We start from the raw sequence: 23,944 nt of genomic DNA on the forward strand, positions 1-23,944 counted from the left end.
ACTGGTTAGTATCTGTTGATTTAATCCGTAATCAGGCATTACATTTAGGTTTATGGGAATTAATGAAGAGACTTATTATAATATAATAATAATATTATAATAATGCACAAAGAATGAGATTTGTACATTATTCCGGCTACATGTCCCCAATATTACTGTACTAAAGATATGCTGTAAGAGGGTGAAAAACATACAGATTCATCTAAAAATAAAAGAATATTGTGTAAAAAAGCATGCAGATGCAATAACACCCATAATCACTGACTGCGGAAACATTTATTTCATACATTCTAGAGAGCTTTTTTTCACGAGTCTTTTAAAAAGCGTGCATGTGTTCTTGAGGCCAGGTCCTGGCATGTATGAAGTCCAGTGAAAACATTGGCTCAGAGCTCAGAGCTGTTTAGAGGGTGCTGCCCCGCCCCCCCTCTATACTGTATGTACAAACATTTACCATAGCATCTGTGCATTGGAACCAAACACACACTGCCTGCAGAGCGCAGAGTGTGGGGACATCCTCCTTGTGTGTGTGTGTGTGTGTGTGTGTGTGTGTGTGTGTGTGTGTGTGTGTGTGTGTGTGTGTGTGTGTGTGTGTGTGTGTGTGTGTGCGCGCGCATGTGTTTTTAATTTCTACACTTGTGAGGACCTTTTACATGTTTTTTTACTCAAATATGCTAATTATCTCACTAACTATGCATGATACAAAAATGTACATGGCAGAAATGGATTCTACAGGAATAAATACATTGGAATCAACTGAGAAAAGTTTGGTACACCCTTTTATCGAAAGATTGTAGGATTAGACCTGTCTATAAGTGGACCTTAATCTGAGAAAGGGTTGAAAACCCTAAAGCGTTGATGTCCTCACGAGTGCAGTACTACAAACCCGTGTGTGTGTGCGTGCGTGCATTTGCGTGTGTGTGTGTGTGCGCGTGTGCGTGTGCGTTCCAGGTGCCCATAGCCCTGACAGAAGGCCTGGACCCGGTGCTGCTGCTGGCGGACGGCGCCACGGTGGCGGGCTGGCACAACCAGGGCCTGCCAAACGATAGGATGTCCTGGGAGAACGCCGCCATCCTGACGGCCAGCGAGCGCTGGCCGCTGCTGGTGGACCCGCAGCAGCAGGCCGCCGCCTGGATCCGAGAGCGCTGCGGACCCCGGCTCAGGGTGCTGACGCTGGGCCAGAGAGGGTGAGAACTCCACCGCCCGTCACGCGTTAATCCGTTTAGAACGGGTACACATTAATGTGTATCGTTATTTTATGCTTTAACTATTGAAAAATAGCAGATATACAAGCTCACAGCGCGGCACCGAGTGCCGCGCTGCGAGCTTGTAGATCTGCTATTTTTGAAAAATCGTGAAGATTTGAATTTTGACCCGATTCTATAAGTGTCTTTTGAATCCTTCTAAGGTTTTTTGAAAAACCGATGTTTCTATTGTCAGCAATCTGGCCAGCCATCGTCAAAGAAAAGGTCCTTTTCACTTAAATGGAGCTCAGTTGGTCTGTTCTTGAGAGACTACTATGTCAGTGGTTCTCAAACTTTTTCATGTGAAGGACCCCCAAACTGATATGTATTTGGCCACGGATCCCCATCTCAAAATATTTAGTTCCAGGGACCAAAATTTGAGTTACAAACGTTCGCTTTGAAAATACATATATTCAAAGATTTGCACACATTTTCACGACTTTTTCAAAAATAGCAGATCTACAAGTTCGTAGCGCGGCACTCAGTACCACGCTATGAGCTTGTATATCTGCTATTTTCTTTGAAAAATCATGAAAATGTGTGCAAATCTTTGAATATATATTTTTAAAGTGAACATTTGTCACTCAAATCTTTGCTTCTGGGGTCCCTGGAACAAAGTCTTTTCAGATGGGGTCTGTGGCCAAATACAGACTGGGGGTCCTTGACATGAAAAAGGATTGAGTGCCACTGATCATAGAAACATAGGTTGTCAGACAACTGTTCAGATTTAGAAGACGTGTAGAATCTACCTCTGGTCCAAATGGGTTAATTACTAAAGGGCCCTGATGGTTAAAATGTCACTCAGATGGCACGTTATTATGTAGACAGATGCCAGGTTCATTTGTTGACCTGGCGTCCTATAGTTTGTATAGTTTCAATAAACAGATCTGGTTGCTGTTTTGTTGATATTGTTGTGTTTAGACTGATGACAGGTTCTTGGTTTACTTAATGATTGATCCTAGATTCTACTGTATTTCTATGCATTTGATGTATGTATGACCTTGTGTTGTCCTTGCTTACTGTAAATCGCTCTAGATTAAGAGCGTCTGCTAACTGCCTGTAATATTTATAAATCTTTCACTTTCACCATAAAAAATATATAAATAGCAGAGATAGCCAATCTACAATCTCACAGTGCACTGTGATTTTATGTGTTGCACTCGTTTTGTCTGTGTTGTAGATTAGATGTAGATTATTATATAGAGATATTTAACACTAACAAAACAAAAAATAAAGTGTTTGACTTAATTTGTTTTAGTTGTAATTTGTTTATGTTGGTCATGGGTTTAACATAACAGTTAAACATACAGTAAGATAAAGGCAACAGTGAAACATACAGTGAATTTTAAAATTGCCCTAAACTAGAGGTTAGCCTCGTAAACCGCCCTCTTCCGGAAAGCATTTCATTAGTTTCATCCTCCTGGATTACGGACGTTGGTCGTTTACTAGGCTAACTAGAGGTATGGGCTGAAGCCTTATTACTATTGTCATTGATTACTACAGTAGCATGAAGACATTTTAAGCGCAAACAAAATAAAATGAAGTATCAACGAAGCTTCAAATAGTTCACTTCAAAACAAAATAACAAAACTAAACAAACCTTATAAGCATATTTCATCACTAGTACAGTAGCATGTACTTTATACCATTGCAATGATTGCTTATTTCATAGTTGTATCTTATCAATGTTTATTACTATTACTGTTATATAATGGTATCACTCTTACACAATACACAATTACTACTTACTTTCTTCCTCAATTATTACATTACATTTATATTTTTGTATTACTTATATATTGAAATATACATTACAATAATACAAATGTGTGGCAAAAACAGAGAACAACCGGGTGCTCAATGGAGATAAAAAAAAAACGTGGTGCTGCCAGGATCATTTTTTTAAAACCAACATGTTTCGACCTACATGGTCTTCTTCAGGGCAAGAACTGTAATATACAATATAGAAATATTCAAATGTGTGTTGTTGGTCCATTGTGTTGCAGGTATCTGGATGTGATAGAGAGAGCGTTGTCCTGCGGTGAGACGGTTCTGCTGGAGAACCTCACAGAGAAGATGGATCCTGTCCTGGAGCCTCTACTGGCCAGAAACACCATCAAGAGAGGAAGGTCAGTGGTGCTTTTTCACAACGACCACATCACTGGCAAACCTTAACCACTTAACCCAGGGGTGGAGCAACTTTGAAGGAGAGCTCCACAGGGACACTATATTTCCATTCACTCCAGAGGGCCACTATATTTCCATTTCATTCCAGAGGGCCACTACATTTACACACTCACTCACTCACTCCAGAGGACCACTATATTTACACACTAACTCCAGAAGACCACTATATTTACACACTAACTCCAGAGGACCACTATATTTACACACTAACTCCAGAGGCCACTATATTTACACACTAACTCCAGAGGACCACTATATTTACACACTAACTCCAGAGGACCACTATATTTACACACTCACTCCAGAGGGCCACTATATTTACACACTCACTCACTCACTCACTCCAGAGAACCACTATTACACACTAACTCCAGAGGACCACTATATTTACACACTAACTCCAGAGGACCACTATATTTGGGTCAGTGACGTGACGCCCCAAAAAATGTGTTTTTAAAAAAACTTTAAATTGCAGGCATAAAAGTTATTTACTTTTGTTCTACTCACTCTCAACCTTATGGAAATACATTTTGTTTTTAGATATTTTATTGGAATCAGACTTTATTCAGCAGTTTGTTGCACTTGTGCCTAAAATCGTCATATGGTGTGACATGAAAATAATTGTTCATAAAATGAAAATGAAGTACATCTTTCTTAAGTTACTCACTTTATCAAAGTCCTTTATCATAACTAACCAGTGATCCACTATAGTTTTTTGAAAATTAATTATATCTGTATGTTTTTTTCATAATCGACACTCTGTGTGAGGCCCATGTTCATGATCTTACAACATATTTTAAATGTATTCTGTCAAAACTTTCTCTAAAATTACACAAATATTTGTGACTCTTCCTGATAATATTCTCTATGTAATGCATAAACATTTTTTTGGTTTAATCATTAATAAAGGTATGATTTTTCACTATTTGGAATGTCACACCAAATGATTTAGTGTCACACCGTATGATCATATCTTCATGTGTCAAAGCAAACTGTGTTTAACCTACCTATTAGTGAGTACTGAACTTTACTGATTGATTAAACAATTACCCAGGATAACATGGCCTTAATATTTCTGAACAGGATATTATTGTAGGGCTTTAACATGGGATAAGAAAGAATTGTAGTAGTAGATGGATGATGAGGATGTGCACAGGAATGCTACACACACACCTAAGTCTTCTGCCGGCCCACGGCAGAAGGATCCTAAAGAGACAATAAGGCGCATAGCCACACTTGGAGCCAAGGCAACATTTTATTAACACCAATTAGTGGAAACAGAACTCAGCATTCAGGTAAATTGCTTTTTTCCGAAGTCTCCTGAACTTGAACACAGCATTTTGTGTTGAACAAATGTAATTAGGAATCATGACATTACACCACATCTCCACAACTCCAAAAATAGCTGATCTACAAGCTCTCGCAGCACAACGTGTTGAGAGCTTGTAGATCAGCTATTTTCGCTAGTTTTGTCTCGGGTCCTACCTTAACACTGTCCACTGTCCAGTCCAGTGAGTGAAAGTACAAAAGTATTAGATCAGATTAGATTATACATTTAGACTGTATTGTACATCAGCCAGTCGTATTTGGTGAGGGTAGCAAACCGGCTGCCTTGTTGTGGTTCTGCTATGCCACAGACAACCTCCTGCTCTTCTTAGAAAATGCAGTCTCGCCCCTTTGGCTCCTCTCTCCTTGCTGGGTCATTGTTTAGTTTCTCCCTGTACTTTCTCGTTCTCTCAGCACTTGTCATTTTCCAGCTGACAAAAGAAAATGGAATGTATAGTTTAAGACAAAGAGAAAATATTGTTTAGATTGAAACAATATGTTAAGGTTTCTGTGAAGGGGTTTCTGCTCTGTCTGATGAATTTGATGTATCACTGAATGAAGCTAAATTACATTTTATGTAAAAATGTTTAAAACAAATGTTTAAATGTACAAAAGAAACATGGAACTTTGTTATTTATTGTTATATCTGTAGTTAAATACAGTATAAATCATATGGTGTGACAATCAAGTCATATGGCGTGACAAGCAGACATGTCACACCATATGATTAATTGTCACACCATATTACTGTTTTCTCCATTTAGGTTTACCTTGAGGCTACTATGTACACATTAGCATGCTAACAGCATGCTAGCTATAACAAAGCAGCCTAGATCTACATGGAAATATGACCAAAACTTCAAATAACTTAAGCTTTTTTTAAAGAAAAGGTGTCACACCAAAAGACATCCAGAATGGTGAGTTTGTCAACGTTTCAACAAGATGGCATTTCATGAAAATGTTAAAATCATAACTCACCTCAGACACCTGTCTTGCAGTTGTGCTGGGAGTGCTGAATAGCCTTACAGAAGAAGGACCTCTCTAGCCAATAGGTGTCCAAATAATTGCCTGTTTAATTTTTCCAAACTAGTGTCACACCAAATGATTTTGGGTTGGGGGACAAAATGTTTTTGATCAGAAATGACTGAAAACATTATGCTTTGACTTTGAAAAGATATAGGCTCAAAATAGACATTTTTTCTAGCCTAAATTCATTTTCAAATGATTTTTAGCAATTCTTTTTCTTAGTTTTATTCAAGTTCCCACTTTGAGAAACAAGGTCAGGACAGTCACACCATATGAGTTTTGCCATGTTTGGTTGAAGATTCTGAAGAAATGAGGAATGAAATGTTTTAATCTTGAGTAAGTTCACATAAAGCTTAATGTCCTGCACAATATTCAGAAGGTTTTTGACAAATATATTTTTTATTTATACATGTTTGACACCGAGGACAGCGAAAACGTTACGTCACGTCACCCACCCATTTACACACTAACTCCAGAGGACCACTATATTTACACACTAACTCCAGAGGACCACTATATTTCCACACTCACTCCAGAGGACCACTATATTTCCATTCACTCCAGAGGACCACTATATTTACACACTCACTCCAGATGGCCACTATATTTCCACACTCACTCCAGAGGACTTCTAAATTTCCACACTCACTCCAGAGGGCCACTTGCATATACTGTACTGTCGGGGCAGAAACCGGTTCTCCAACCTTTTCCGTAATTAATGCCCTGTTTCATCATTCTATGTCACACAAAAGTAGCAAAAACGCAGTGAGACGCATTTTTAGCTTATAGATCTGCTGTATTTGCTATTTTTCAATTTGCATCCCTGAATTATTTTTTATTTGGAATCCAAAAAAAAAAAAAGTGTATTTGTTTCTCATGGTAACTTTATGAACTTAATTAAAAATATATTGGACATAAAAAAGACAATTGAATTGTAATACTAGTCACTAAAGCTACTAATATAGACCAAAGTAATTAAAGCGGGTCATGTTTGGAATTGTAACAGTTGAAATCAATAATATATCAGTGTTCCGATATTAACCCTTTCCAAGCCACGGGGAGCCCCTTAATGTTAAAACCGTACTATATCGAACTTCCTAGGGGGGGAGGGGCAGCCAATCGTCTTTTCCCGTACTTTCCCGTACTTACAGAAATAAATGATTTTCATCCGAAAATCGGCGATCGTCTAACCTTCCCTAGTCACCACTCGTGCATCGATAGCTCATGGCTGGGCTGAGATGAAGCAGAAGTGATGTCATTGGCCTTTCCTTTTCCAAGGCACATTATCCCATTCGGTTACTGTCTGTACCCTGGTGCTTCTCCAGCAGCCATGCTAGGGGCTATGCTAGCGAAAATTTTCAGTTCTGTTCTTAGTCACACATGGATTATTTGCGGGGACATTTACGTGAACGGATCGCGCACGCGAAACGCACGGGGAGATCGATGATCGGCCAAAACACCCATTCTATCCCAACGGAGATCGAGAAAATCACGGTGAGTTACTGACCTGGGGGGAAAAAAAAAGAAAAAACAACGGCGCTGTTCAAGATGGAGGGGTAAACAGGCTCATGTTTATAAACATAATATTATGTCTCGATCACAATACAATAATAGAAATTTCACGGCTAATCTACCAACCCCCATTCTATTTCGGCTTAGAAAGTGTTAACCTGCGGGCCGCATTAAGTGAAGGTGGGGGGCGGCATGTGGCCCCCGGGCCGCCAGTTGTCCCTGAAAAGTAACTGTCTTGGGACATATGAGGTTTCCAGACAACAGAGACAATATACTTAGCAAACTGGAGTCCCCCAGGGGTCTATACTTAGTCCACTACTTTTTCCCATCTCTACAGAACAAATCTCTTGCTCATCAAAAATAGCCGATCTACTGTATATTTTTTGCAGAATGTTCACCACCACAGAATATGACCCTAGGGATTCACGTGGTTTTACAAAGGCTCAAACATTCCAGATGTGAAACGTCAGAAACAGCAGTAAAATCTGGAGTTTTGATCTTCCTCATTAACACATCTGGTGCCAACCCCGAGTTTCCCGAGTTTGTATTGGTACCAATGCTGTGCCAACCCCGAGTTTCCCGAGTTTGGGCCATTTTTTCTTTTTTTTTTTCTTTTTTTTTTAATCTTTTTTTTCCCAAAAATTTTTTGGACCTCCAGAAATGTATTAGGCATGATCGCGATCGCGAAATTGCATGTTTAACCCCCATACCAACCCATTCTTTCAAACATGGCAGCCATGTTTGTTTACATCTGAAGAAAACATAATGGCCCATAAATCATGAATGCCTGAACGGATTTCCAAGCGGATTTTTTTGTTTGAAAGCTGTGAACAGTGTGCACACACGTGGTGCATCAGCTAGGCATGGGCGTGCACTTTTTACACAATTGCGCAATTACATGGAAATCTATGGTAACCATGGCAACGTGGGACATTGAATAGAAAAAATCATAGCAACATAAGTGTTAAGTCCAAAACTGTTGCTTTTCATGATTCAAATTCAAAAATAGCAAAAGTAGCAGATCGACGAGCTCAAAGCGCGTCGCTTTGCGTTGTGTTTTGAGCTTGTAGATCTGCTACTTTTGATACTTTTGTGTGACGCTGTAGTATGATTAAGTAGGGCGTTAACAATTTAGAATATGGAGATAGGAGCCTAGGAGTTTTTTTTTTTTTTTTCAGACAGCAACGTCTTACTCAAATAGTGCAAAATTTAACTGGATAAAAGAAAACGTTTTCTTCCACTTTGTGCAGTTAGACTACACACACATGTTCGTTTTGCTGTGCAGTAAAGTGTTTGTCATTATTCTGCCTGAGGAGGAAGCGCCACCCTCCACCCGGGTCCACCGCCACGAACCAACACCGCTTTGCTTTGCAAAGATTACATTTAGCGTGAGGTTTCTAAATCGATGCACGTTTTACTTTACAATCCCCGTTGATACCTTACTCGTCGATATAGGCTCAACTCACAACATGCCTGCGGCCCGGCGCGAGACAATGGCAGCAGATTTATTTATTTTTTCTCTGCCACGCGGTCGGATCTCTGCCGCGTCGGAAAACAGCGCCGAGAGACATGACTGAGCGCGTTATGATGGCCCACTCTCTGGCTTTACAGATGGATTTGTAGTCGCCGTGCACCGAATCCCCGAGGCCAGCGTATCGATCGGCTCCTCTCAGCGCGCGGTGATAGATGTATATTTGTGTGCTCATATTCTTTATGTGTGATGAATATTGAACAGGCCGGCCGGCCCGCATCAGTGTGCGAGCCCCTGAATTGTGGCTTAGCCGACGCTATATGCGTGTAAGAAGGGCCATACATCTCTCTCTCTCTCTCTCTCTCTCTCCCACAAGAAGAGGGGGGGCAGACAACAACCCACACTAAACTCAATGGTCCTTTATCATTAGCGCAGGCTTTGATTTGAGCCACAGAGCCTTTTGACAGGGTGGGTGCAATGTGGTACACGATGTGTCAGCATTTCTCTACTTTTGATCTATATTCAGAAATACCGTAGAATAATGAATGACGGTTTGAAAGACACAGCGCCGACTGTGATTACTGGATGGAAATCATGTCTCTTATTGATACACAACCAACCATGAAGGGAATCCCCTTTTTCAGGACGACACACAGATTGGCTGTTTGATTGATTTCTTTTGCTTTGGAGAGTTGAGTCCAAATTACCCACATGAACCCTATAGCGCCCTCTCTTCTGGGGGGCGAACATTAAGGTGAAATTAGCCAGTCGTTGTGGGCTTGTAGATTTAGCCTAGCTCAGCTAGACTCTATGTGCCATTGCTAACACAAGGTCTGGCTATGGGAGGCTATTGTAGATTAGCTATTTTCGGCACAGAAATTCTGTGTCTTGGGGAAAAGTGGAAGGGGCCAACATAGAACCCTGGGTCAAGTGTATAGGATTTAAGTGGAGAAAGTGGCTCTGTGGCTCTGCATTAGACCAGGATCACCACCATTGGGAACAAATATTGATTCCAGCTGTGATGTTAACCCACATTTCAAAACGGAATCAGATTTGAACCACATTCTTAGTTTTGAAATGTGCTTGAAATCTGATTTCTAAAGTGTCTCAGTCTAGACACTCGGGCACTGAAGCCTGATTTATATGAATGAATGAATGAAATGAATGAATGAATGAATGAATGAATGAACGAACGAACGAACGAATGAATGAATTAATGAGTGAGTGAATGAATGAATGAAGTCTTTATTTTAAACATGTTAAAATTAGACAAAGTAAAAAAATATATATAAATGTAATATAATAACAATTAACGACCAAAAATAGCTGAACGCATTGTGAACTTGTAGATATGACTATTTTTGCTAAAAAGATTTGTAGTGAAGAAAAACCCCTAGGGTAGCTAAGTGGTTAAAGTGGATATCTGCATTCTGTAAAGAAGCTGCGACCCCGACGACCAAATAGATTCGTTCCAGGAGCGCGGCCACGTTGGCTGTGCGGTGATTATCCATGTTCAACTACCCAGGAATTATTATCCATGTTCAATTACCCAGGAATTACCCTGAACAAGCAGCATATCACCATCCTGCAAGACTTCCATGAAATGGACGTTAACCGCAGAACAAATAAAAGAATGAAACGACCGCGTATCGACAGCCTCATCCGTCCAGGCGCCTAAACATCTCTCTCTCTTCTGGTCCCCGCGGTCGAGCCGAGCGGCGGGAATGATATCGAACATCTCGGCATTCTTTTTTTTTTCTTTCATCGAGCTTCCTTCTTTCTTCTCTCTCCCGAAAGAAGTCCCTGTCTGTCGAAACGATCCATCACGGCAAATCTGATTATAAGTTTATCCCTCGCAGATGACCCGCACACTTGTTTCCACCGGTGATTAATACAAGCTGCTGGGGCGGCCCGTGATGGATCAGCCGAGGCCTCACAGCTGAAGTTCATTAATAATTGGAATGTTGCAGAGTGTGAAGTAATGAATACTAATTATCCCTTTCATGGCTGACGGAAGACTACAAGACAATCCATCAGCGCGGACTTTAATTTGGTGGAGTAATGGTTCTATCAATACTACATTAATTCCCGGGTCTCGTGTGAAGATATAGAGTTGAACCAGACCCGGGCCATCACTGAGGAAACCTGGGCAGTAAAAATCGGGGGCTTGTCGTCTGACATCCGGGTGGGGGGGGGGGGGGGGGAGGGGGGGGGGGGTAATTAGAGAAAAATGAAAAGCCACCAGGTTCGTCAAGCCACTGCTAATTTAATTGAAACGCAGGAACAGATAACTATTGGCTGCCGTACGCGGCGATAATATTTCTCATTTGTTCAGGATTATTTGTGTGTTTGTTAGTTGGATTTGGATGGAGGAATATCTTCCTCATTCTCTCAGAGTGAAAAAGTTTTGAGTTGAAGTCGGGTGTCCGAGGCTACGTTCAGATCACACACTGGCAGCTCCAGTCAGATGTTTTTGGCCTATCCAGACTGTAATCTGATTGGTTTAACCAATTCACTCTTTGTCAAGTCCCGCCCGTTGTCCCGCCCCTCTTCGCACCCATTGGTTGCCGTGTCTTGGTGGGACAACTTTCTCTCCATCCACTACCATTGGAATTCAGTTGCTTCTTATTGTTATTTTGTGTATTCAATTCTCATTTTAAACTTGGTTTCAGTAAAAAGGATCCTCTCAGGTGCAGTATAGTTACTGGGCTTGTTTTTAAATGTTTTTATTTCTCCAAAAATTATGTTTTAGCAAATTCAAAAACCGTAAACCGTAACCAAGGCAGGAAGAGCCTGCTGGTTGGTCAGTCAGGGTCCAATCAGAAGGCTGACAAAGGGTGAATTATGGGGTGGATATTGGCAAGAATCTCGAGATGCAATATGTATCACGATACTTGGGTCACGATGCAATAGTATCACGATATATTGCGAATCTTTGCAATACAATACTGTTGCGATATATCAGCTTTAAAAGCTGAAGGCGCCATTTTCTCGAGAGACCTCACTCACTGAACCGTGTTATATAACCGATTATATTGCCCACCCCTAATTATGACCTGAGGTTGATTCTATGAATGGCTTCTAAATCAGTAGTTCTCAACACAACAGCTTATGGTATTGCCCTTCAAAAGGTACATCCGTCTGGGGGGTAAGGAGTGTGAGTATAACAGCTTATCCTCTTGAACCCCATTGCCCCCGCCGGCGGGGGCAAAAGGTGTTGACCTCTGAACAGCTGTCAATAAATGTCAATAAATCAATAGAGATCAAATAAAAGTACAATTTCATTGTTGATTATTGTTACAGTGGTCCTACAGTATAGTAATCAGCTGCCATTGTACTTTTCATCCATACATTACTCATATTACAGTATTATTACTACTTATTGTTACTCGTTTTTATCATTTTTCACCCTATACTTTAACATTACTAATATTACAGCACTACTCTCACTAAAACATCTGTAGAGTTTACATAGTTTGGAATATATTCATACAATTTTGCCTATCAATTGATGACACCTTGATGAACAATTTCTCTATTCAATATTTATGTTTTCAATGAGGTCTTGAGGCTCATTCACTATTCAGAAGGCAAATTTTCCATAGGCGGAGGTCTTTTTCAATCCTCTTTTCCTAGCTAAATAATCACAGCAGGACAATTTGGTAAGAGAAATGTGATGTTTTACACTGCATTTGTGAATTTTCAGGGGTTAGCTGACATTTGGTGGGACAAGATTAGCCACAATCATTGTAGTTTTGTGTCCACAATTGTTCCAATTTGGGCATACATTTTAGGCGGATTTTTCCCCTGGACCCCCCTGGGGCTTAAGAGGTATTGCCCTTCAACAGGTACATTCGTCTGGGGGGTAAGGAGTGTGAGTACAACAGCTTATGGTATTGCCCTTCAACAGGTACATTCGTCTGGGGGGTAAGGAGTGTGAGTACAACAGCTTATGGTATTGCCCTTCAACAGGTACATCCGTCTGGGGGGTAAGGAGTGTGAGTACAACAGCTTATGGTATTGCCCTTCAACAGGTACATTCGTCTGGGGGGTAAGGAGTGTGAGTACAACAGCTTATGGTATTGCCCTTCAACAGGTACATTCGTCTGGGCTGTAAGGAGTGTGAGTACAACAGCTTATGGTATTGCCCTTCAACAGGTACATTCGTCTGGGGGGTAAGGAGTGTGAGTACAACAGCTTATGGTATTGCCCTTCAACAGGTACATTCGTCTGGGGGGTAAGGAGTGTGAGTACAACAGCTTATGGTATTGCCCTTCAACAGGTACATTCGTCTGGGGGGTAAGGAGTGTGAGTACAACAGCTTATGGTATTGCCCTTCAACAGGTACATCCGTCTGGGGGGTAAGGAGTGTGAGTACAACAGCAGCTTCCAGCTCATCCTCCACACCAAGCTGGCCAACCCCCACTTCCCCCCCGAGCTCCAGGCCCAGACCACCCTCATCAACTTCACAGTGACCCCTGCTGGCCTGGAGGAGCAGCTGCTGGGTCAGGTGGTGACCTGGGAGAGACCCGACCTGGAGGCGCTCAAGGTAAAAAAAAAAAAGAGAGAAAAAAAGAAAAGAAAGAAAAAAGGTGGATTTGTGCACTACATTAGCCTCATCCCCGCCTTTTCTCACTGTCTAAAGCAGGGTTATCCAAAGTGCGGCCCGGGGGGCAAATGCGGCCCCCTTTGAAAAAGGTTTGGACACCGCTGGTCTATAGAGGCGAGGCTTACGTCATTATGGACTTTTGGTCTTTTTAGACCAATCACAACACTTTGTTTCACACACAGGGAATGTAAATAGATACAGTATGTAAAGCCTCAACGTAAAAAATAGTAACACAAAAAATATATCATTTTGTGTGAAACTGTTAGTATGAGGGTGAGAAAAAATAAATAAAATAAAACTCAAACATTGATAATTATGGTGATGGTTCTGCCCGACAGTGACGATATGAGATTTAACTTTTTGTGTGTGAGTTGTGCTGCAGATGGAACTAGCGATAACACTGTTGTTGTAACGTACTCCAGATGGAACTGACCACTATACTGTGTGTTGTAACTGACCACTATACTGTCTGTTGTAACTGACCACTATACTGCATGTTGTAACTGACCACTATACTGCATGTTGTAACTGACCACTATACTGCATGTTGTAACTGACCACTATACTGCATGTTGTAACTGACCACTATACTGCATGTTGTAACTGACCACTATACTGCATGTTGTAACTGACCACTATACTGCATGTTGTAACTGACCACTATACTGCATGTTGTAACTGACCACTATACTGCGTGTTGTAACTGACCACTATACTGCGTGTTGTAACTGACCACTATACTGCGTGTTGTAACTGACCACTATACTGCATGTTGTAACTGACCACTATACTGCATGTTGTAACTGACCACTATACTGTATGTTGTAACTGACCACTATACTGTGTGTTGTAACTGACCACTATACTGCATGTTGTAACTGACCACTATACTGCGTGTTGTAACTGACCCCTATACTGTATGTTGTAACTGACCACTATACTGTGTGTTGTAACTGACCACTATACTGTATGTTGTAACTGACCACTATACTGCGTGTTGTAACTGACCACTATACTGCGTGTTGTAACTGACCACTATACTGTGTGTTGTAACTGACCACTATACTGTGTGTTGTAACTGACCACTATACTGCGTGTTGTAACTGACCACTATACTGCGTGTTGTAACTGACCACTATACTGTGTGTTGTAACTGACCACTATACTGTATGTTGTAACTGACCACTATACTGTATGTTGTAACTGACCACTATACTGTGTGTTGTAACTGACCACTATACTGCATGTTGTAACTGACCACTATACTGTATGTTGTAACTGACCACTATACTGTATGTTGTAACTGACCACTATACTGCATGTTGTAACTCACCACTATACTGTGTGTTGTAACTGACCACTATACTGCATGTTGTAACTGACCACTATACTGTGTGTTGTAACCTACTCCAGATGGAACTGACCACGCAGCAGAACCGCTTCAAGATCCAGCTGAAGGCTCTGGAGGACGAGCTGCTGGGCCGTCTGTCTGCAGCGCAGGGACACTTCCTGGGGGACATGGACCTGGTGGAGCAGCTGGAGACCACCAAGACCACCGCCAAGACCATCTACCATAAGGTACAGTAATCCCATCTACAAGCTCAAGCTTGTAGATCTGCTATTTTTGGCTAAAGTTCCCAGAATATGGACACTAGGTAATATAAAAAAGGAGAAAATAAAACTTTCTATCACACAAAGATTTGGAGGACCCCCTGTAGTAACTCTGAGGACCTCCTAGGGGTCCCGGACCCCCCGTTGAAGACCCCTGTGCTTAAGGATTATTATGTGTAACGACAGAGAGTTGTGGAATCTGGAGCGTGACTGGTTTTGGCTAATGGCTCATCTTTTTTTTTCTCCTCCCGTTGCGACCTCAACGCTCACAGGTGTCGGAGGCCAGGGCAAACGAGACAGAGATCAACGAGGCTCGCGAGCTCTACCGCCCCGCGGCGCACAGAGCCAGCATGCTCTACTTCATCATCAACCAGCTCAGCGTCATCAACCCCATGTACCAGTTCTCCCTCAAGGTATCAACCAGGGACGTGCACACATAGACATCAAAGGGGGCTTGAGCCCCTTCCCTTTTATCCGTCTGTAAAAAAGTGCCCTCTCCAGACCATGAATGCAGTTTTTACTCTTGTGAAAGAAATGCGAATGCCCTCTTTCCGTAGCCTGGCGTTTCCATGCCATACCTGAAGACAGCATTCAAAAGTTAGTTCGGTGTGGTATCAAGTACCGAAAATAGCCAACCTCCAAGCGCTGCGACGCGTTGTGAGCTTGGAGGTCGGCTATTTTCGAGGCCCTTTTAGAAATGTCAGCCCCTGCCTCTAACATTCTCTGCACGTCCCTGGTATCAAGCCCATGTACCAGTTCTCCCTCAAGGTGACACCTGCTCTCTCTCTCTCACAACAAACACAGCTGTGTCCAGTCTGAAAACAAATATATATATATATATATATATATATATATATATATATATATATATATATATATATATATATATATATATATATATATATATCTTAATATTATAATTGGAGAGCTAGGTCATGTACGCCATGAAGGCCTATTCCCAGCAAACCAGTGAACGTCACGGTTCCCCGCTCGGCATGTACACTGCTCAATACTCTGGAAAGGGCCTAAGCTATGTTTGCCGCCATGATTGTACTTAAATGTCAAACAATTAAAATGCCTCGGATCGGATACAGACAGAGAAAGATACACCGTCCTCCGTCCTGTGTGTGTGTGTGTGTGTGTGTGTGTGTGTGTATGTGTGTGTGTGTGTGTGTGTGTGTGTGTGTGTGTGTGTGCGTGCGTGCGTGCGCTGCAGTGAAAACCTGTCTGTTTCTCTGTCTCTCCGATCCATGTTCACAAAAAACATTGCCTCACTTCAGAACCACTGGATCGTGTATCATAATAATGCGTTAATAGAGCACGCACGCCGAACGCACACAGTGACACATTCGCGAACGTGCAAATGCTATGGTGTAACTAAATAGCCTACGCATGTAACATTGTGTTGACGGAGGGACGCTACTCTAACGTGCAAGCTTCAATCGTTATGTTGCTTTCTGCAATGGAGAGCAGGGGTAGGATGAGGAATAGTGGAATACACAAAAAACAGACCAGCGAGGCATTTATGTAATTTCCAACATCAAAAACCCCAAATATTAACAACAATCAACGGGTCGACATGTCTCAGAACGTGCCTACTTTCGCCATTTGATTTCTCCTGACTCCTATTATATTGGTGCTAAAAAAGACTAACTCACTTTCAGACAGCCCAGACCGGGTGGGGAGGTGGTTGAAAAATCTATTAGAAGTTTGCAATAGAAAAAAGTACAGTTTCATGACAGTACAAATCACTGCTACAAGGTCAATTAAAGGAGATCCTAGAAAGCCGAGGCTTATTATTTCCACAGGAAATAAGCCTAATGGGGCCACGGCCGCTTAAGGGACTGGAGGAGGTTGTGTTGGCGTATTTTACCATTAGTGTCCATGTGTGCCTTTTTGTTCATGATAAATCTTGGATATTATCTCACTACCTTAATCAGAATACGTACCAGCCAGTCTGTCCGCATTTCTGCTAACTCTGCGTCCGACTGTCCGTTGTTCAATTGTGTAAAAAACATAATACAAAAATGCCTTGCTGAGGCCATTCCCTTTAACTGGCCAATAGGGATATGTGGGCACTTGGAGAGGCGGCCACCTAGACAACTGGGCACTAGGGACATAAAGTGGAGCACACACTGAACGCGGGCAGCTGCGCAGCGTCCCATCGCGGTATCGACGCACGTGAAGTGCCGCGCGGTAACCCCAACTGGATGCGGCGCGCTGCCACAGCACATCCATTTCCCCCGGTGGGGAGAAGCATGGGAGAAGCCCCCGCAAGGGGCTTTTTTTCTAGTATATATATATTTGTAAGATATCTCTTTTGGGCTTTTCTGCCTTCGTTGATAGTACACAGCAGAGAGAGAGACGTGGAGTGAGACGCAGCAAAGGTCGTCAGGCTTGGGAATCAAGGCATTAGAGACCCATACGTACAGTAGTAAGCGCCCTAACTGCTAGTCGAGCGGTGCCCCAAGTAATTCTATTTTTATAGTGTAATTAGTCTCAAACCCTTTTACAATTGTACATGTAAGAGTTACAGTAACTGTTAACTTAACTTTAGTTACATTTTTACACTTTCACAATTCAATTAAAGCTGCAATCTTTGTGTGCATCCGTTTAGACACCCCAAAATAAAACTTTATACATCAAGTATCTTTCTTACTTCTGTCCAGTAATGTACTCTTTAAAAAACAGAGACGACCGCACCTTTCCAGTAGTAGCCCCATTTCTTTTTGTGTGTTTTTGTCCTTAAAATGCTCCAGATGTAACTGCCCACTATACTGTCTGTGTGTGTGTGCGTGTGCGTGTGCTGCAGACCTTCAACAGTGTGTTCCACAAGGCCATGCAGAGAGCAGCGTGGGACGATGAGGTTGGGACCAGAGTGCTCACCCTGACGGAGGCCATCACCCACTCAGTGTTCCTGTTCACCAGCCAGGGCCTGTTCCAGAGAGACAGGCTCACCTTCCTGTCGCACATCGCCTTCCAGGTGAGAGAGACAGGCTCACCTTCCTGTTAGGCCTGTCACGATTATTACATCATCGTCTAATCGCAGTTATTGACATCATCGCAATTATTTTGTCACAATCGTTTCCATGTTAAAACGTTCATATATTTTCAAACACTTTCAAAAGCTCACAACCCATCGCGATGTGACGCGTTGCGATGGGACGTGTTGCTATATGCACTGCAGCCATATTGGAGAGAAGTTGGGTCACTTCCTTCAATAGTGTTACCAATGATAAAGGAAGGCTTTGTTCCATTTCATGTAGCACGGTAGTTCTCAAACCCTCCATTTCAAGGACCCCAATAACTCTGAGGGCATTTGGTTCCATTTGTACACTCTCAGAGTTACACACCTTTTTAAGAGGTGGTGCCATAGTTTTGTACTTTTTCTGTTTTTCATGTGTCTAGGAGGTTGAAAGTACTTCATTAGACCCCCTGATGTGTTTTTTTTGTAGAAATGATGTATTCTCTTAGTATTTGTTTGTTTTCTCTTGGAGGCTGCCCCTTGTGGTCAAAAGTGTCAGTTAAAAAACACAGATACTAAGTGTGTCACAGTATCAACTCCTCCCCAATTGCCATTCACCCAACACTGTGGGGTGTGGCTATATCAGCTGGGTCACCACCCACCATGCCATCCATGCATACTTAATGAACTGGGGGTGTGGCCACATAAAAACCCAATTTTAACTCTTTCTGTATACTTTTTTGGAAAAAATCTTCCTCCTAGTATAATCATAATACCTGATAATCATGTTTTAGAGGGGGGAGAAATCATGGCACCACCTCTTTAAGGGTGCATTTGGGACCTCCTGGACCACACTTTGAGACCCACTGGTGTAGCAGAGTGTTTCCAGTGAGCCAACATGCACAATATCAGCACCCTGACTCTGTTTGACCAGAATGGAACGAGCCTTCATCAGTATTATTGCTAACACCTTTGAAAGAAGTGAGAAGGGACCCAACTTCTCTCCTAAATGGCCGCTGTGTATATAGCCTATTGTGGGAGACAACAGTCTGGCCACACGGGACTAGCTTCCATGTGAGAGAGACAAGCTCAGCTTCCTGTCTCACATCGCCTTCCAGGTGAGGGCGGGGCCGAGGGCCAGCTGGGGGCCAAGGGGCCGGCCTCAGAGGTGTGCCCCCCCTGTCACCAACATCAATCAAAGCCTCTTTTCTGCCCCCATATTAGCTTCAATTAAAAGCAGTCAGCAGTCACCACACGCTGCTATCGATTAGCCCTCACACCTGGCTCCGGGCGGACAGGGGGCGTGGCCTGTGGCAGGTGGGTGGTGGCATCTGATGGCATAATGCAATTGTCTGTCATCGCAGCAGCTGTTTTCATCTCACGGAAGTGACAGGGCTCTGAAGGCCGTCCTTCCTTCGTCCACATCCTTGTCCCACACAATGAACGTCTCCAAAGGAAAAGTCACTAACGTAATTTTCTCTACCCCGCAATTCCAGTCTGCAGGTTCTCATCAAACTCGGTGGAAAACTAACACAGGAAGTTTGGTGAATAACATTGGAGCAGAGGCGTCAGTTGGGTATGGCAAGCTATGGCAGCTGCCATACCTTGGCCTACAGGGGGAAATAATAAAATGTACTTTTTCATCGAGCATGTTGCTAAGGTATGGCAACATGACTGGTGTCTTGCACGCGTGCAAGACACCAGTCATATTGCCATACCTTAGCTTTTTCTGAACTGACGCCGCTGCATTGGAGTCTATGAGAGACGGCTGGATAGGTTATGAAACATTATTTCTGAACGATAGAGACCTCTATAAAATACTCGGCTCAAGGAAAATAAAAGAAAACATGTCACACATTGTTTTCTGCTTTTTCTTGCTTTTCGGTGTGTAGGCCTACTGTACACTGTATAATGTTATAGAGGTATCTAAAGAGCACAAAGTACGTTTCTGAACAAGCTAATATCGCGAGACTCTCCAACAGTTTCCAAATCTCGCGATAGCTCCGAGACAGAAACTAAACCTGTTGCTGTTTAGCTGCCTCAATAAAATTATGTACTGTGCACATCGAAAAGCAAGTGATTGTAAAAATACCTGTGATATTCTTCTTTTATATTCCTGGAGCGATTATTATATAACAAAGGTCTCAGTCGTTCATAAATAGTTTTTGTTCATGAGCTGATCCAGCCGGCTCCATTCACTGCCATGCGTTCCATCTTACTCCCACATCCTACCGGTGTGAGTTCACCACGAGTGTGACGAATCTGCCGGCTGGAATCGAGCGGTAGAGAAAATGACGTCATTAGTGACTTTTCCTTGTGTCTTGTTCTTAGGTCCCACAGGCACATATTGAGGTGGATGTCCCGGGTGATGAGCCCCGACCACCTCGTCTTCTCAGAGTTTAGAATTTTAACCCATTTAGAACGGGTACACATTATTGTGTATCATTATTTTATGCTTTAACTATTGAAAAACAGCAGATATACAAGCTCACAGCGAGCTTGTAGATCTGCTATTTTTGAAAAATCGTGAAAATTAGAATGTTGACCCGATTCTATAAGTGTCTTTTGAATCCTTCTAAGATTTTTTTGAAAAACCTATTATATGTTTCTATGTCAGCAATCTGGCCAGCCATCGTCAAAGAAAAGGTCCTTTTCACTCAACTGGAGCTCAGTTGGTCTGTTCTTGAGAGACTACTATGTCAGTGGTTCTCAAACGTTTTCATGTGAAGGACCCCCAAAATGATATGTATTTGGCCACGGACCCCCATCTCAAAATATTTAGTTCCAGGGACCCCCCAGAAGCAAAATTTGAGTTACAAACGTACGCTTTGAAAATACATATATTCAAAGATTTGCACACATTTTCACCACTTTTTCAAAAATAGCAGATCTACAAGCTCGCAGCGCGGCACTCGGTGCCGCGCTGTGAGCTTGTATATCTGCTATTTTTCACTGGTTAAAGCATTCAATAATTCTAGGCCTGAATGGGTTTTAAATGAGCTGAATTGAAAAGTAGTTGATGTGACGTAACGAGCGCTGCTCATCACATGGTGTAAAACAGCTGCTCCTCCTGTCCGCTGCTCTTCAGGTGCTCCTGAAACAGGGCTTGATTGACGGCCAGGAGCTGGACTTCCTGCTCCGTTTCCCCGTGGAGCCCAGCAGAGCCCAGAGCCCTGTGTCCTTCCTGTCAGCACAGGCCTGGGGAGCCATCAAGGTACAGTACCTGAATGAATGTCTTACCATCAAGGTACCTGAATGAATGTCTTACCATCAAGGTACAGTACCTGAATGAATGTCTTACCATCAAGGTACAGTACCTGAATGAATGTCTTACCATCAAGGTACAGTACCTGAATGAATGTCTTACCATCAAGGTACAGTACCTGAATGAATGTCTTACCATCAAGGTACAGTACCTGAATGAATGTCTTACCATCAAGGTACAGTACCTGAATGAATGTCTTACCATCAAGGTACAGTACCTGAATGAATGTCTTACCATTAAGGTACAGTACCTGAATGAATGTCTTACCATCAAGGTACAGTACCTGAATGGATGTCTTACCATCAAGGTACAGTACCTGAATGGATGTCTTACCATCAAGGTACAGTACCTGAATGAATGTCTTACCATCAAGGTACAGTACCTGAATGGATGTCTTACCATCAAGGTACAGTACCTGAATGAATGTCTTACCATCAAGGTACAGTACCTGAATTAATGTCTTACCATCAAGTTACAGTCACTGAATGAATCATACCAGATGCTATTTTTTGATAAAAGATGGAGAAAAACGTAAGTTGCTCACATTCACCATCAGACTTTTGATGCCAACTTGTTTTCTTTTTATTAAATTTTCAAATAAGCATAGCCCAGAGGCGGGTATACAATCTCAAAAAGATGGATACATCACATGTAGAAAAACAAAGTACATTATTATGAGAGTGAATAAAACCCATCCCCTATCCCCCCTCCCCCCACCCTCAATCCCCAGGACGGTTGAACTTTCAATAAAACAAAGTAGATAAATAATCAAAACAATAAAGCAGAATAAATAATCAAAGCTTGCTGCATATTGGGTTGGTCAAACAGGTAAGCGCCACACTACACCGTTTGAGTATTATGATAGAACATCATAAAAGGGCTCCAGGTTTTATAAAATTTCTTTTCAGAGCCGGCAATTGAGAACCTCAACATTTCCAGTTCCAGACAGGACATTATAGTGCGAAGCCACAGGTTGAGCACAGGCGGGGCAGCATCCTTCCACTTAAGCAGAATGGCGCGCCTAGCGATCAATAAAGCGAAGTCGACCATACAACTTTCCGTCCGTGTTAGAGGGAGGCCCTCGCTTCCAACTGTACGATGCCAACTTGTTTAACCTACCAAGTCTTCACCAAATTTCCCCTGGGCGAGGATGTTCCGCATGATGTCTGCTTGTCTGAATATAGACAATATAAATGCTAGGCTAGAAGATATAAATAGTGTGCTAGACTTGGATATCTTGTCTAAAACTGTTCAGGATTAAAAAAATAAAATAAAAAATGCTAAAGCTCAAAATGCGTCATTTTGCGCAGCGTTTTGAGCTTTTAGATCTGCTATTTTTGATACTTTTTTATGACTAGGTAGGCTATAGTATGATCAAGTAGGGCATTCATTTATGGAAAAAAAACTTTTAAAGGGGGTACACCATGAATTTAACCTTTATCTACTGTTTCATTCTTTTTGGTCTTTCCAGTGTGCCTTATACCCCAGAAACATGAAAATAAAACACTTTCAGAACATGAAAATTCAATATCTGAGTGAGTGTTTATGCTTAAACCTGTATAAAAACGTAATATGGGCCAATATTTATAAAAAAATATATATATTTTTTAGGTTTAGCCCCTTTAAATACGGAGATTAGAGGTTTCTGCCCAACAGCGACGATATAACACTGATGACTTTACATCAGACTTCTGATGCCATCTTTAACCCAAGTCTTCAACCAAATGTCACAGGGCGAGGAGGAGGAGGTTCCATCATGACGTCTGTCTGTGTGTCTGAATACAGACGATATCTACGCTGGAGGAGTTGAGCGGCCTGGACAGAGACATGGAGAGCTCCCCCAAGCGCTGGAGGAAGATCGTGGAGTCTGAGTGTCCAGAGATGGAGAGGCTTCCCCAGGAGTGGAAGAACCTGAGCTCCCTCCACAAGCTCATCGTCCTCAGAGCTCTGAGGCCTGACAGGATGACCTACGCCCTCAGGCAAGGCATCTTTCAACCTTTTACCATCACAATGTTACACGTAAATAGGACTCATCCAGATCCATTGGCTATTTCTTTTAAGAACATTTGAAAAATCTGACACAAAATACTTCTCTACTGGAGGTCCCTGGCACACAAAACATTTTCAGATGAGTGTCCAGGGCAAAATGTATATGTTAATTTGGGGGGCCTTGACATGAAGATGCTTGAGAACCAGTGATTTAAGCCAGTGGTTCCCACATTTTCAAATCGAGACCAGATAGATCAGACGTTTTCCCGGGACCCAAACTGGTGAAAACAGCAGATGTACAAGCACACAACGTGTTGCTTCATGCCGCGTTGTGAGCTTGTAGATCGGCTATTTTCACTACTTCTTAAACTTATTTATTGATGACAAAAGATTTAGCTTTTTGCGGAATGTTGTTTGAAAGTGTTTTGAAATAATAATAATTCAAAAGAGAATGTTAGGAAACCAAAAATTAAAGGACCCATAAAAAATGTGTCCGTGCGCCACAAATGGGCCCAGACCCACTGTTTGGGAAGCAGTGATGTAATGTAATGTGTGTAATAATGTCCACTAACTGACTTGTCAGGATGTTTGTGGAGGAGACCATGGGCAGCAGATATGTGGAGACAGCAGGTCTGGAGTTGGAGAAGTCCTTTGAGGAGAGCGAGCCCTCAACCCCCCTGTTCTTCATCCTGTCTGCTGGGGTGGACCCTCTCAAAGATGTGGAGAAGTTAGGTAAAACAAC

General features: G+C 42.3%; 1 protein-coding gene across 1 annotated transcript in view; it reads left to right on the forward strand.

Annotated features, from left to right (window-relative positions):
• Positions 1-23,944, forward strand: part of LOC308296806 (dynein axonemal heavy chain 11) — a gene marked incomplete at both ends in the record, with an annotated part of 198,253 nt that overhangs the window by 146,358 nt on the left and 27,951 nt on the right. The window contains 9 exons of the mRNA XM_080740133.1: positions 949-1,184; positions 3,248-3,370; positions 13,108-13,312; positions 14,786-14,950; positions 15,256-15,396; positions 17,796-17,966; positions 21,037-21,162; positions 22,999-23,192; positions 23,786-23,934. Of these exons, the coding sequence (XP_080596259.1) occupies positions 949-1,184; positions 3,248-3,370; positions 13,108-13,312; positions 14,786-14,950; positions 15,256-15,396; positions 17,796-17,966; positions 21,037-21,162; positions 22,999-23,192; positions 23,786-23,934 (1,510 nt within the window). The remainder of the gene's footprint in view (positions 1-948; positions 1,185-3,247; positions 3,371-13,107; positions 13,313-14,785; positions 14,951-15,255; positions 15,397-17,795; positions 17,967-21,036; positions 21,163-22,998; positions 23,193-23,785; positions 23,935-23,944) is intronic.

Source organism: Nannobrachium achirus (assembly GCF_963921795.1).
Source record: "Nannobrachium achirus genome assembly, chromosome: 2".
In the NCBI taxonomy this organism is placed as follows: domain Eukaryota; kingdom Metazoa; phylum Chordata; class Actinopteri; order Myctophiformes; family Myctophidae; genus Nannobrachium; species Nannobrachium achirus.